Raw genomic sequence first — 14,984 nt, 5'->3', positions numbered from 1 at the left:
CCTACAGGTTGCTGAGTTGAAAATGGAACTAAAACTCCGATCTCTGCCTGTTTCTGGGACAAAGACGGACCTGATAGAGAGGCTAAAGCTGTATCAGGAGAGCTCTAACATTCAGATTGCTGCTGCCATGGAGACAACAGCTGTCACAGCAGCTTCACAATCTGGAAACATAAAGTTAACCCCACCTGTGTCCCCAATAGCCTCCAAAGTGTCCAGTCTGGGCATAGAGGACAGTAGTATGGCAGACAGTCCCGCAAAGCTTTCAGACGCTTTGTCTCCAACTCATGCTGCTCCCTGTGTGAGCTCCCCACAAAGAGCTCCACCGGAGGAGTGCTCCATAGAGACGACCACGTCCTATGAAAAGGACAAACGTCTCCATGAGAAGGAGCGTCAGATCGAGGAGCTGATGAGGAAACTGGAGCAGGAACAGAAGCTGGTGGAGGAGCTGAAGCTGCAGCTGGAGGTGGAAAAGAGGAGTCAGCAAGGAGATTCTCCACCTCGTCTAAGCCCTCTCACTCCTGTCCAGATCAAAGAGGAAAACAGGACCCCCTCAAACTGCTCAGCGTCTTGTAGCTCTCCTGGGCTGCCAGTGGTGGTGAAACAGGAGGAGGGTGCGGATCAGAGTTGCTTAGCTCCTCCAAATCAGTTCATCATCAGCCACCAGACCATCAAGCAGCCTGAAACCCTGCAGCCTGTCCAGGCTGGAGCTCAGATCCTCCTGCCTGCATCCCTTCCTGCCTCAGCAGTCACTATCCAGCTGCCTGCCAACGGCATCAAATTACACACTACTGTTAGCAGCACAGCCCCAGGCCTCATCCAAACCTCTGGACAGGTGCCACAGAAAATAGAGGCCTTAGCACCATTACAGCAGCAATGCAGCACTCAGACTCAGCCACTGACAAAGGTAAGAAAGCAGACTGCTTGCACAGGCTGCCTCGGTCTGCCTCTTTTTTAGTCATCACTATCAGCTGTGATTCTTTTTTGTGTGTGTGTTGTTATTCTGGATTCCTCTCAAATGTTCAAACTTGAATTGTATGTAAATGGGAAACATGTGTGCACCTGAAATCATAAATTCTGTTTTCTATGTAGTAAATTCAGGTTAGGTTGCACATCATACATCTGGTGCAGTGTTTTTGATGGCACTGCCTAATAAAATACATATAATGTGTTTTTCTATCAAACATTTTTGATGGGCTACCATGGGTAATGCATCCTCCTTGTTGCCACGGTAATAACAGGCCTCAGCTGGGTGGTGAAATCCTTCCCTATTGACATCAAAAGAAGGTTTGTGGAAACTTTGGTTGCTAGAGCAGATGCTGAGTGAGTGAAGGCTGACAGCAGTGCCCTGACTGCCCTCTGTCGTCCCTGTGCTCCAAGCCCAACATCCAGCCAGAATTAGCAACAGAAACCGCTGTGCAGCTCAGTGTGAGCTGTTCTGCATGGGACTGCAACCAGTCCTTTTACTAGCGGGGTGAAAGATTGTGATGCTTCTGTCCGGAGAAATCTTGTTTTAAGTTGCCCACAGTTCCCCAGCTGCACCGCTGATCTGCTGTTGCACCATCATAAACTTTTTGTTCCCCAAGAGAGCATGTTTATTGCAACAGTTACTAAGAAGTGTTTTTTTGCTCTCACAAAGACAGCGTGTGTTTCAATGCACTAGTTTTCCGTGCATGTAGGAGAGCATTTTCCACATGGATCGCATTAATGTGTTCAGTAATGCATGCCTCCATGCTGACTTGTCTAAATTTCTCTGCAGACGTGGAGGATGGATACTACAGCACAAAGCTTACTCAACACATTCCCAGCAAGTGGACAACTGGCGGCAGCCTCCTCTAGCCAAACCGTCCCGAAAGGGCGTACAAACAAGGTAGAGGATTGATCTGTGTCTCTTTCTTTCCTCTCTTTCTGTAAAGCACTTTGTAATAGTTTGTTTTTAAATGTGCTAAAAGTCTACCTTCCTTCCTGTCTACTAGTCACCTCATCCCAGCCAACCAGCTTTGATCTTGCAGCAGCCAAAATTCACAAGCCATGTGTCAAAGTGTAGGGACCCGCCCCGCTACGAGGATGCAGTTAAACAGACCCGTATGCTAACAGCTGCTCAGGTGAAAAATAAAATATAAATATAAAGGTTTATTATAGTATATCCTTTAAGCTTTCACTGTCACTTAAATGCTTACTGTTTTTTTCTGCAGGGTCCCTCTGCAGCCAGCCAGCAGATGGATGATCTGTTTGATGTGTTGATCGAGAGCGGTGGTAAGAAATACTTTTCTCTTTGGGGGGGTCACTGGTAAATTATACACAAAGTACTAATAATCTTTGGATTCTCACACTTTATTTTCTTTACTTGTTTTTTAGAGATCTCCCCCTTCATCAAACAGGATCGTCCCAGCCTGGACAAGCCTCTCCCTGTGACAGCCAGTGTAACCACCCTTCCCATTAACACGGTTTTATCACGCCCTCCACCCCTGGTCCAGGTGGCCCAGCTTCCTGCTGCGCAGCTTGACCCTTCGAGCAGCTTGGCAGCCCTGACCCCTGACACCCAGCTGGAAACACTCCTGGATGGCACGCTGGGCGCTGACGCAGAGACGCAAACGCTGAAACTGATGGAGGAGCTACACTCACCTTTGGTCTCCATGGAGGTGGACTTCAATGAAAACACACAACCCTCTGCTTTGAATCTGCACAACACCAACATGGATAACATGGATTGGCTGGACCTTACCTTGTCTGTGCCAGCAGAGGGGGTCAACCCTTTGGACATGTCAACGCCGGTGGGCGTCTTCTCCTCTGACTTCCTGGACTCCCATGAACTGCACTTGAACTGGGACTGACTGCCGTCAAGGTGATCCTCACACCTAGGGTTGCTTTTGTTTCCCGTGTGGAAAAATATGTGCTTTTGGAGGTCTGGGCAGCTCTGTTCTGCTTTATGGTCAGATAACTCAGCTTGGTAATAATCTAATCATGCAGCGTGCGTTTAGAAGTTGCTGCGTTGCTTCCTTTGAGGTCTTTAAGCCCTCTGATTGTATGGAGAGACTGACATAAAGTAGGACTGGTACTGACAGATTGAGCTGACAGCGGAAATAGCTTGAAAAGATTTCAGTCACAAGTTATGCCGCTATTCTGATATCAATCCGTTCTCATGTTATTGATCCCTCTTTTTTCTGATCTAAATGAATGTACAGTGTTGTATTGATCGTGGTAATAGCAGACAGAAGAAGAAAATGTCCTGTTCCTGGTTAAAGAACTCATAGACAAACAATGCATGTGACTGGGGTCTGTTATATAGTTCACTCCACCCTGTCTTGGAATGGTTATCATTAATTTGTTCAGAGGCAAACAATCAAAACTAGCACTCACACACAACCGCTACATGTGTGTGTGTGTATGATTTGATAAGCTTAAGTCAGATGTTTAACTGAATTGGTGCAAATATGAAAAAAACACAAGAATGCCTGATATGAGTTACCTTTAGTGTCAAAGGGCCACACCAAATGGTCCCACAGCACAGAAGAAACCAGTCTGACCAACCTTGTATTTATTAAAAAAATCCTCTGTCAACATTGTTTCATCTCTAAACCAGTTCTGACAGGGTGTTTTGCAGTTTGCAGATGTTTTAAGTTCATGAGTGATGAGCTGAGAATGACTCAACTGTGCATCTTTGTTTTTTAAAACCAATAGTCCTACAAGCTTTAAAGGGAAAATCCTCAGTTACACTGATGGCCAACTAGTCAGAACATAATTCAGTGCTTTAAAGTCTGGCATATTGACTCTTAAAGGTTTAAAGATTTAATATTAAAACATTAAAAATACTGAAGTAAGGTCAGCTTGAATTTTGTTTAGGTAGTTTATTCAAGAAGTGTAATCCTGGAAGGCCTTACCAGACCATGATCAACAATGTAAAAACATACATACAAAAAAAACATCCATCATTATGACTCACTGATAATTTGTTATCACCTCATTTCATACTGAAACAACGTTAATGCACATCAGTGAATTTGTAGTGACATCTGCTGGTCACATGTGAATCTGACAAGCTTAAGCAAGCACACTTTCTGGTCTGATTTGTTTCCCTTTTTTAAGCAAATGGTATTAGATGAAATCCAGTATAAAAAAAAGACACGACTCACCATCAAGAAACCATTAAACGGATAATGACATACTTCCGCAGCATCGTGCCTGGTGTATGGGGTGAGACTGGTGTATTTGAGCATAAAGGTCAATGTACTGACTGTTGTTTTGTTGAATTTTTAGGGATTTACTGTCTGCTTCTGCAGATTATCTGGAGTGTTGCTGACATCCTCATCTGAATGTTGAAGGAACTGATGAGAAAAGGTCTTACATGTAATTATATGATTGTTTGTTTGTTTTTTTTCTTCCTGTCAGCGCATAAGTGCCTCATTTGACAATCCAAATGTCACCCTTTAAAAGGGATTGTGTGCTGGAATGAGAAATACTTTATCTTTACTATACTAGTATAACTCAACACCAAGAAACATTGTAATGCATAATTTATATGCCATATGTTTTACACATTGTGTATTTATGTGACCTTTTATACAAATGTAGCAGGCATTTTGTAAATACAGAGATTTAGGATTTCACATTAGGCCTATCAGCATCCCCATTATGCCACTTACCCCTTAATGCTTGTCATTAAAAAACTATACAAGGAAAGGCTTTGGTTTCTTAATTATGTTGTGCACCAATATTTTTAAGCCTTAACAGAGAAGTGAATGTTTACATGATTTCATATTGATCAGATTGTAAAAACAAAACACCAAAAGATCCATCGTCATATACAAATATGTCCTGAAAAAGCAAATACAATACAAATTTACATGCAGGCAGCTGATGTACTGTAAATCCATCTCACCTGTCCATTCTGACATGTGCTCCATTAAAACCAGTTATAGTACCTCAATGTTTGTCAAACATTAGCCCGCAACCGCCAGCTATTCAGTGCATCCCACACAATGGAGATTATGACAACGCTGGTGAATACACCACTTCACCATTAGGTCAGTGCCTTATTCCTCTCTCAGTCTGAGCCTCTGCCTTTCACCACCTGCTTCTCTCTCAGAGCTTTTTAATGGTTGTGATTGACGACCGACAGTTAGGACATTTGTGCGTGATTGATTTGAACCTTTTGAGGCAGAAGGGAATGAGGCAACAACCGGCCACGCAGCTGCAAAAAAAAAGAGGAACAGGAACAACATAAAATTAACATACCTGGAAGTATAAGGTAGTAAATGTAATGCTGGCTGCAACAGACCCAACAAAGTCTAATTATATTCTCATGCAAATAATACAACAGGACGTAGAGGAGGGTTTCATACCCAATCAAAGCTGTCATGAAACACACCAACCAGGTGACACTACTGATCGAGTGGACAATCTCCGTGGTGATGAACTGCCGACACTCTGGGCACTGTGTTTTGCACGGACATGGTGGAAGGTTTTCCACATCAAGAATCACTTCAGGGGCTGTGAAGAGAAGACAAGTTAGTTAGCTAGTTTTCACGTTAAAATATGTCATTTCTCATTTATTATTTCTCCAAACCTTGCAGAATAGTGTTGTCCAAATCCTTGACAATACAGAAAATAAATTCTAAAAAGACATCTACTGGAGAATATAGCGAGTACGCTTTAGTAGCTGCCAGTGTTGGCAACATAAATGATACTAAACCCTTTGTTGACTTTGAAAGAATCAGCTAAAATAATGTCGGTCAAATGGTTGCCAGTTACATTTACACTATTTATCTGGCAAATGCTTTTGTCCAAAGGAACGTACAAATGAGGTGCAATCCACAGCGGATGAAGAGAAGCCATCGAGAGTGCCAAGATGCTCGGTTTTAAATTGCACTTTATATAAATGCCACAAGGTTGCAGGTGCATGAAGTAAAACATAACTGCATAGGAAAATACTAGAAAAGTCTAGTAAATGTCAAGTAGCATATGACCTGCACCCCAGCAAATAAATTGGGAGCTTTTTGAGTTCGATCGGTGCAAAAAGGTTGCAGTGATGAAGCTCAAAATAAGTCTTAATGGATGAAAGCCTGATTTAAAGCTTGTACTATCTGTGAGGAGCTTTTTATTCACATTCTGGAGTACAGATCTTGCTATTTGAAGACAAAAGCACCAACCTGAACAGGTAAAATGAGCCTTTATAGACCACTGACCTACCTGGGACAGAAGGAGGAGCCACAACATAGAAAATATTGGACCCAGGAGCGTTAAACTCAAGCTCAACTTTCTCATCCTTCTCACTTTGGGCAAAACTAACCCCTAACGAAGAAGACAAAAGGTGATTAGAACAAGGCTGAAGCGTGACTCAGTAATCATTTGCTGTGGTGGATTAAAAACATGCCTTTCTTGGTATTGCTCTTCTGTTCTTTAGCTTTGAGAATGTTGTCATAGCTTTTTTGGAGGTCAGCTATCGTATCAATTATTTGTTTCAGTGTGTTATCAATGCCATCAATCTCATGCTGATTTGAGGCTGCTTCTTCTGGAAGAAAAATAAAAAAAAAATACCCACAGGGTTTATACACAGAGGTACTAAGAATTGACTTTGTTATTACTTATATAATTGTGCTGTTGCAAATAGATATTTCTTCAATGTTCTCTTTAATATGTTACCAGTTTGTCCAAATTCAGCACGACTCCTCAACTCCTGAAATATGCACAGGATCTTTCTCCTTTCCAGAAGTTGTTGCCTCTTGAGGGACAGATGTTTCATTTCTGTTGAAATCCTATTCATTTCACTGTCTGAAGAGGTCATGGTGGATGCTGAAAAGAAAGATCATGTTCCAAGCACCAATAATGTATTAATTTTGTCTATACAGCATGTTTATGCTTATTTGATTTGCAAATATCTCTGTGCTGTAAATTAGAGCAGAGGTGTAGGTAGCACACTGTTGAATGGAAGTAGCTTAATGGCGGGTGACTCTCCAGGTTTTGTAGTGAGAAGAGTAGATGTTACAACCAAAGATATTTTGATATATCTATGGTGGAACAACTGTCCTTCCATTATATCTTAAAGATCCTCTCAACACATGTTTTGGGACATATAAAAACACTCTACTTGGAATAACATTTTGCTCATTGAAAAATCCAGAATTTATGAATATGCACATTTTTCTCAGGCTAGTGAGAAACACACTTGCATAAGACCTTACACTTGCATAAGTTGCACATTGGACAATGATTAACTGGTTGTGATGTTACAAAATCATGATTGTACGTACACGTCTTAAACTCAGATTATACATCCGTCTGCACAGTGAAGGTCAAACATCCAGCTGAAGTAAGAAAAACAAAACATGTTTGAGTGGAAGGGGACTTCAAAATATCAGTACCAGACTCTTTAACATCAATCTCTTGAAATGGCCAAAATACTGTACAGTGGATTTATAGGTTATAGAACCCTCCAACAGACTTCATCATGTCAGATTTCTAACCTTTTAATGCTTAATGGGCAGATATGTTTTCAGATACTTTTCGCATATTTCCCTCCGGTCTGAAATATGAACCAGCGACAGGACTCAAGAACAAATGGAAGGCAAAAAAGGATTATATATTTTTTTTTAAAAAGGCTTATTGTTGTGATGCCTGCTGTGCTGTCTTTAAAATTATGAAATTACAGTCTAATTAAACACAACAGAAGACTTAATAAAACAGTGAGCGGTGGTCATCAGTCTTTTGTACATCGCCAAACTGTCAGCGATAAATGCAAATTTACATTAGACAAACAAGAAAAGTTCCTCTCTCACTGTCCTCGATTAAATTCATATTTAATCCCCTGATAAAACTAAATAAACATTGTGTAACAAATACCAAACACTGCTTATACTTCAAATAAACAATTAAGATATATAATTCATTAAAACAACGATTAAAAATCCAATTCTGGTTTGATTTTCTGTCTGTTTAACAGCAATAGTACCAAATACAAATCTCAAGTCTAGTGGTCATAATTTTAAAAACAGATGAAAACATATTACTCAAACATCTCGTCTATTTTAAACCTTATTAAAGAGAAAAGATATTTATTACCTAATTGGCTCAGCTGCTCCCAGTGTGTCCTGTATGACTGTCATTCGAACTCTGTCATCAAGGGCAAGTATTGTTCACCTCTATCAGGAAATATTCAAATCACCAGGGTGTGATGACTGCCCTCTCAGGAAAAATGACATAGACTGCTCTTGTTGAAATGCGAGTAAAACACAAACACATGAAAATACCGAAAAATATTTTAATTTTTGCGGGAAAACTGTACAAAACCACCACACACTGGGAGTAAACATCCAGTATTCCAGATGTACTATTTACAAATAGCCTCTTTTAGAAGCAGCACATTGATCAGTGAGAGGACTGGAACTGGAGCATCTTCATTATAAAAGCAAAACAAGAAAAAGTTATAATCTTTACATGAATACTGAAACATATAATCAACTGTAAACAAGTCACACTGTCATGAATATTTCCACATCTGAGAGGCAGGTGGCTGTAGTTCTTGTTGTTTTTCCTGACATGACAGTGTTTCTTGTGACATCTCACTTTTTCCTGAGTCTCTTCATGAACGTTACTTCATCTCTGTTCCTGATCCCGTAGCTGAAGATACAAAAAAAATACACAAAGAAATAGAGAGGAGAAAAAAAGAGTCAAACCACGCTGATGAGAACATAACACCTGTTAAAGGAAGTGTTTGTTATTCACTTACTCTTTAAGCCTCATCTTGTCATCTTCAAGCTTTTCCCCTTGAAATACTAAACTATAAGTTCTCCAAACATATCTCCTAAAAAGAAAAGGATGTAACAAGTGATATGTTTGGTCATTTTTAAAAAAAAATTAAATCCTCATTTTGTTACATTTATGTGTGTGTGTGCGTGTGTTTACCAGCTGATGTGTTTCACTCCACCTTCACGTTGTTGTTTCAGCTCCATGAATCTGCGGATGGCCTTCTTCAGATCGAGGACCGTAGCGTTTTGCACCACGACTATGGCTTTTCAAATAACAGTTAATAGAAAATAAGAACAATGAATAATTTATAATAACAATACAAATACAAGCAATACAGAGATTCTCCAGAATGTGAAAACAAAACATCTGTCAACACTTACGCATTATTTCACCATCTGCCTTTAAAACCCTCACGGTCATCGCCTGGCCGTACTCCAAAGCAATCTGAGAATTGACCTCCTCCAGAGTCACCTACAGATGAAGAGGATCAGGTTTCAGGAACATTTACAGGACTTCATCAATCTATCAGTTTTGATCGTGACAAAACCTCTCTCTCTCTTCAAAACACATCCCCCTCAACGCTCTGAGATCAATAAAGAATGAAGCTCAGTCATGCGGTTGTAAATAAAACGAAGTATTAGATTGGATAAAGCTACTTCTAATGAGTGATCTTCATAAATAACTTTTCACAAAAGAATTTGTTCCTACTTCTGGAGACTGAAAACAGTTTTCCTGTTTACTGGCTATTAAAAGATCCCTTCCTAACATGCCACCAATGGAAGAGATGGGGAATAAAATGCACAATCATTGCTAAGTGCAAAAACAGTTTATCTTAAATTAATGTATATTAATCGAATCATGTGGGTATCTACCAATGTTTCTGTCCTTTTAGTACAGAATTCCCTCTGTACTGTTTCAATGCATATACAGGCTCTTGACTATTGTTTTAAAACAGACTAACAATTACAAATCTATCATAGAAAGAGACATTTTCACAAGTGATGCTGGTTTAATAGTGCTCACTACCTCATGTATTGTATTATAGAAGATAAACTGTCATCCAAACATACAGAACTGATACATATAATTATATGTTTTGTATGTTTAAAACTGTGGAAAACAAGATGTGCAATGATAATACAACAGACTGTAGTCAACACTGCAACCAAACAGATACTTGCTGACCTGCGGAGGAGGAAAAGTCTGGATAAATCTCAGCGCCTCCTCTGGAACATACTGGACTCTATATGCACTCTATGGATGTTTTGCACTTTGGCACTGGTCACACTTTATGTACTTTATATGTAATTGTTATTTGTTTCTGAATTTCAATAAAGATCTTTTTTTAAAAAGGAAGAGTCTTGGTGATTCAGCTTTTCAACCTTGTGAGCAACTTTCAATGCTTTTGCAAGCTGGATGCCCTTCCAGATCTGTACATAAACAAAGTCCCACCTCAGAGGTCTGCAGAGTTCACTTGGCTTTGTGGTTTGTTTTTGCTCTGACATGCACTGTGAACTGTGCAAACATGGTGTAAACAAGTGTGAGACTTTCCAGATCAGTACAACTGAAATTATTTATTGATTAGTCTACGAACGATCATTTTCATTAGCGATTAATCTGCTGATTATTGTATCAATTCAGTGTTTTGTCTATAAAATGCCAGAAAATTGTGAAAAATGCCTGTTATCATTTCTTAGAGGTCATGGTGAGGTCTTGTTTTGTCTGACCAACAGTTCAAAGTCCAAAGAGATTCAGTTTACTGTCATGTCTGACACAGAAAAGCCTTAAATTGTCACATTTGAGAAGCTAAAACCAGCAACTTTTTGCTTAAAAAACGACTTGAGCTGCAACAGAGTCGATTAATTGATTAGTCAATCGACAGATAATTAATTGCCAACTATTTTGATAATCAATTGATCATTTTTTAAAGAAAAAAAATACTAAACGTCTGTGGTTCCAGCTTAATAAAAGTGAATAATTTCTAGTTTAACAGAATACCTTTGGGTTGTGGACTGTTGGTCGGGACAAAACAAGAAATCTTAGTCTGCATCACTTTAGGAAACAGTGATCGACATTTTCACAATTTTGTGAAAGTTTTTAGTCTAAACAACAATAATGAATTAATGGTTAGTTGCAGGCCTAAAAATGACTAAATTATTATTTGATTATCAAAATAGTTGCTGATTAATTTTCTGTCAATCAATTAATTGATTAATTGACTGATAGTAGCAGCTCTAGATTGGTAGATTGTTGAAAAACAATCAACCATTTTAATAAACAATTCATTGTTTTCTGTCATTTTTCACTTTTGGCTTCTCAGTTTTTTATGTCATAATAAACTGAATATTTGGGAGTTTTAGAGTCTGACAAAGAAAGTGATTTTTTTTTTTTTTTTGACATTTTATAGATGAAACAATTAACCGATTTACTGGGAACTGGCAGATTAATAATGAAAATAACCATCAGTTGCAGCCCTACAGACCAGAAATAAATATGCTTTAATTCAAGGTTTAAAGGACAGTTTCACCATTTTTAAAGTCTGTCTTAAAAAAACAGTCAGGTGCCCAAATGAACATTGAAACAGGTTTTTCTTCCTGTAATCACTCTTCCTATTCATACTGATCATTAGAAGATCCCTTCGTAATACACAATGTAAGTGATGGGGGACAAAATCCACAACCCCTGGAAAAATGTATTTAAAAGTTTATCTGAAGCTAATATGAAGCTTCAGTCTTCCAAATAAGTCAAATCAAGTAAATATCTTTCAACATTACAGTCTTTTCAGTGCCAAAGTCCTTCTTTTTGACACTATACTTCTACCCCAGCTCAACAGGGAAACACAAAGAGGGAATTTGATACTAAAAATACTGTAAATATCCATTGCTGAAGCCTCACATAAGCTTCGAATATACTTTTAGATGCATGAATTAAGGGACTCTTTTGATAGCCTGACTGTTGCTTTTAAGACAGACTTGTAAATATTGTGAACCTATCCTTTGAAGACATATAGTGTAGCCTATATGATGGACACAACACCTGAATTGGCAGATCACAGAGTAAAGGGTCTTGCACAAGGCGAGCAAGTCCCTCCTCGAAAATATCCAGAATCTCTGAGTGAGGAAGAGCCTCCTCATCCTCCTCCTCCTCCCCTTCCTCTGCATCTGGAGCTATCAGGTTCTCCCTCTCCACCTCGTCATCCTTCACAGTGTGTCCTCCTCCTGCTGTCTCCTGACTCTGCTCCTCCATCATCATCAGGCGCTAAAATCACTCAACACACAACAGCCGCGGTTTGTTCGCTATCTGACGGAAGCTAAGTAGTGAAGAGACTTTAACATTTAGTGAGACTAACATTTAACAAATACAACACATAAGATTTTTAACTATGAACTATTTTACAGCAAGGAGCCATGAAGTAAACAAACAGCGTGCACAAAAGCATATACCGGAAGCAAATTTTATTTTCCTAGGATGGCCAAGTCATGACCCGCCCTACTCTGCCTCTGATTGGCTAATACTCGTTACCTTCGTTGACTTTGATTGGTTATATTTAGGCATGAGGGGTGCTATTGGTTAGAATTAGGGTAAGAATATCAGGGTAAGCCACTCAGAGGTAGAGTAGGGCGGGTCAAGATTTCGCCGTCCTAGGAAAGAAAAATGCATACCGGAAAGCAACAGTCTAAATGGTTCCCCGTAGTGGAGGAACATTCAAACGCCGTTTTAATATTTGCTTGAACACTCAAACATTTGCTTTATTCAACATTATTCAACTGTATTACTATTTTGATGTGTGGACGTTGAATTAATATAAACAACTTCTTATATTTTGTTTCCCACCGAGCTGTAAAAAGGGTAGCACTCGCTTTCATCTTCCGCTGCCCCACACATGCGTTCAAGTGTTTACATCAGAGGATAGTAGAAATAGTGAGCAAACACAGTGTTTGTTCTTTCAGTTTTGTAGCTCTAAGTATAAATATTTCTCAGCTAACATGTTGCTTTTTTGTCCAACCTGCGGAAACGTTTTAATTGTGGAAGAAGGACAAAAGTGTATGAGATTCGCCTGCAACACCTGTCCGTATGTACATAACATCACGAGAAAGGTGAGTCACGTTATGCCACATTAAATATACGATGAACATCAAAGTCTTATCATAAATCAGTTAGTGTAAATCTTTTTTTTCCTTCTTTTTTTACAGGTAAATAACAGGAAGTATCCCAAGTTAAAAGAAGTGGATGATGTTCTGGGTGGAGCTGCAGCTTGGGAAAACGTGGACTCTACTCCTGGTGAGTGACATTAAAGGACGGGTTCACAGTTTTTCCAAGTCTGTCTTAAAACAATAGTCAGGTGCCCAAATGAACATTGCAACAGGTTTTTCTTGCTGCAATCATTCCTGGTGTTCATATTAACCATTAGTAGATCCCCTCATAATGCACCTACAATGTAAGTGACGTGGACAAAAATCCACAGTCCTCCTCCTCTGCAAACATGTATTTAAAAGTTTATCTGAAGCTAATATGAAGCTTCAGCCGTCGAAATGAGTCAAATCAAGTAGATATCTTTCATAGTTACAGTCATTTAAGTGCCAAAGTTCCTCTTTTTGTCACTAGACTCCCACCACAGCTCTACAGGGAAACACTGTCCGAGGAAACACAAAGAGGGAATTTGATGCTAAAAAAAGACTGTAGATGTGGCAGATATCCACTTGATATGCACAAAATGACTGTTTGGACATCTGAACGGGATCTTTTAATAGTCAATATGAATAGGAGGAATGATGACAGTGAGGAAAACCTCTTTCAGTTTTCAAATGGGCACCTGACTGTTATTTTAGACTTTAAAAAATTGTGAACTTATCCTTTAAAACACTTCATTTCTATTTGCTGTGCTTCACATCATTGTTCAGACTGTACTGCACTGCTGCCCACTCACTTTAGTGCATATTTTTACACATCATATACAGAGTTTCTATTAGAGTATTCTATTACAGTTTCTATTAACACCAAAGTAATATATGGAAAACAGTGTGTGCAAAGCTGTAAACAGCTCTAATCAGACATTTGAGCAGCTCAGCCTTTTGCCACTTAATGTGTGTTTGATACAGTATTTGGATGATACAACCCATATGTTAATGAGGCTGGGTATTTATTAACTCTGTCTCAGATGAGACAGTAGGTGAGCGTTACCGTACTAACATCATTGTGAGCAAAATAATGTGAATTTTAGGAGTTACTTACCTGTGTTCCTCTGCCCATTTGAAAGTTTTGATCATTACTAACAGCAGCTGCGTTGAGGGTGTAAGATCTTTTTTAAAGCCATCAATAAAACTCAAAGTTCAGTTAGATCTGTTCTCATGTTTTCATAATAAAGTTAGAATAACTACAAGTTTGAAAGGCAGTTGATCAAAACCTGCAGCACAAGATAAAAATTCTGATCAAATGTTTCTCATTGACACAAAGCTCTGAAGCCACAAGGGATGTGAATCATTCTGCGTGTGTTTGTTTCATTTTAAGGTCGTACTGGAACACATTCATGTGTCAAATTTGGTAATTTTCTCGCAAAACAGCTGCATCTAATCTTATCAAATTCCTTGAGTATTTGTTTTATTGGCAAAGTGAATAGGTTCTGTTTCTAATGCTAATGTTCTCACAAAGGCCTGCCATTTAAAAACTACTTAAAATTTTAAATAAGGGCTGCTTTCACATACAGATTCATATTTGTTTTGTTATTCAAGAAGATTGTTGTATTCATTTGGGGCTTTTGCAGCTGTATCATCGCCTCATACATAAATTTGTCATCTTTTTCCCACAATAAACCAAATATGACAACTCCAGTAGTCCTCGTGGTTCCAGACACTGACACTTTGCATCTGTATCCGTTTACAGAAACGTGTCCGAAGTGTGAGCATCCTCGGGCGTATTTCATGCAGATTCAGACCAGATCGGCAGACGAACCGATGACGACTTTCTACAAATGCTGCAACGCCCAGTGTGGGCACCGATGGAGGGATTGACACAATCGCACTTTGAAATTTTTTATATATTTCATGCTTATGTCACTGATTACTCCCCTCCCTTCCTTTTCCCTCAATGTTGAACCTTTATTTATTGCCAACAGGCTCTTATAGTGATGGAAAACGCTCTGATGTTTTCTCACTTTGTGCCGTTTGTATTCTGTGTTCAGGCACACCTTGTCTTTGAAGATATTTACATACAGTATTCACTTATTAAAAGAAATTCCAAAGAAA

The 14,984-nt window shown here is 39.1% G+C and overlaps 4 protein-coding genes across 10 annotated transcripts in view; 2 read left to right on the top strand and 2 right to left on the bottom strand.

The window, feature by feature from the left end:
• Positions 1-4,679, top strand: part of mrtfbb (myocardin related transcription factor Bb) — an 80,935-nt gene extending 76,256 nt beyond the window's left edge. For 6 of the 7 annotated variants that reach the window (XM_042392614.1, XM_042392613.1, XM_042392618.1 and 3 more), the window contains 5 exons: positions 8-904; positions 1,757-1,867; positions 1,974-2,102; positions 2,193-2,253; positions 2,356-4,679. In XM_042392614.1, coding sequence (XP_042248548.1) covers positions 8-904; positions 1,757-1,867; positions 1,974-2,102; positions 2,193-2,253; positions 2,356-2,831 — 1,674 coding nt within the window. In that variant the 3' untranslated portion in view covers positions 2,832-4,679. The remainder of the gene's footprint in view (positions 1-7; positions 905-1,756; positions 1,868-1,973; positions 2,103-2,192; positions 2,254-2,355) is intronic. The other variant, XM_042392615.1, reaches the window with a different exon arrangement.
• A 145-nt stretch (positions 4,680-4,824) lies between these two features.
• LOC121883941 (cell death-inducing p53-target protein 1-like) lies at positions 4,825-6,739 on the bottom strand. The gene is made up of 5 exons (XM_042392385.1): positions 6,640-6,739; positions 6,371-6,508; positions 6,187-6,288; positions 5,340-5,487; positions 4,825-5,188 (listed from the first exon to the last, which is right to left on the bottom strand). Exons 1-5 carry the CDS (start codon positions 6,737-6,739, stop codon positions 5,080-5,082), a joined length of 597 nt encoding a protein of 198 aa, XP_042248319.1. The 3' UTR covers positions 4,825-5,079.
• Positions 6,740-8,240: 1,501 nt separating this feature from the next.
• On the bottom strand, positions 8,241-12,181 carry snrnp25 (small nuclear ribonucleoprotein 25). Its single transcript, XM_042393069.1, has 6 exons — positions 12,092-12,181; positions 11,779-12,009; positions 9,123-9,213; positions 8,899-9,004; positions 8,723-8,797; positions 8,241-8,613 (listed from the first exon to the last, which is right to left on the bottom strand). Exons 2-6 carry the CDS (start codon positions 11,992-11,994, stop codon positions 8,556-8,558), a joined length of 546 nt encoding a protein of 181 aa, XP_042249003.1. The 5' UTR covers positions 11,995-12,009; positions 12,092-12,181; the 3' UTR covers positions 8,241-8,555.
• Positions 12,182-12,450: 269 nt separating this feature from the next.
• Positions 12,451-14,984, top strand: polr3k (polymerase (RNA) III (DNA directed) polypeptide K). The gene is made up of 3 exons (XM_042392102.1): positions 12,451-12,839; positions 12,936-13,023; positions 14,623-14,984. The coding sequence occupies exons 1-3, from the start codon at positions 12,729-12,731 to the stop codon at positions 14,748-14,750; spliced, it is 327 nt and encodes a 108-aa protein (XP_042248036.1). The 5' UTR covers positions 12,451-12,728; the 3' UTR covers positions 14,751-14,984.

This window comes from Thunnus maccoyii, chromosome 18 (assembly GCF_910596095.1).
Source record: "Thunnus maccoyii chromosome 18, fThuMac1.1, whole genome shotgun sequence".
Classification (NCBI taxonomy): Eukaryota; Metazoa; Chordata; class Actinopteri; order Scombriformes; family Scombridae; genus Thunnus; species Thunnus maccoyii.
The sequence above is the reverse complement of the archived record's forward strand: the minus strand, read 5'-3'. Positions and strand labels throughout refer to the sequence as shown.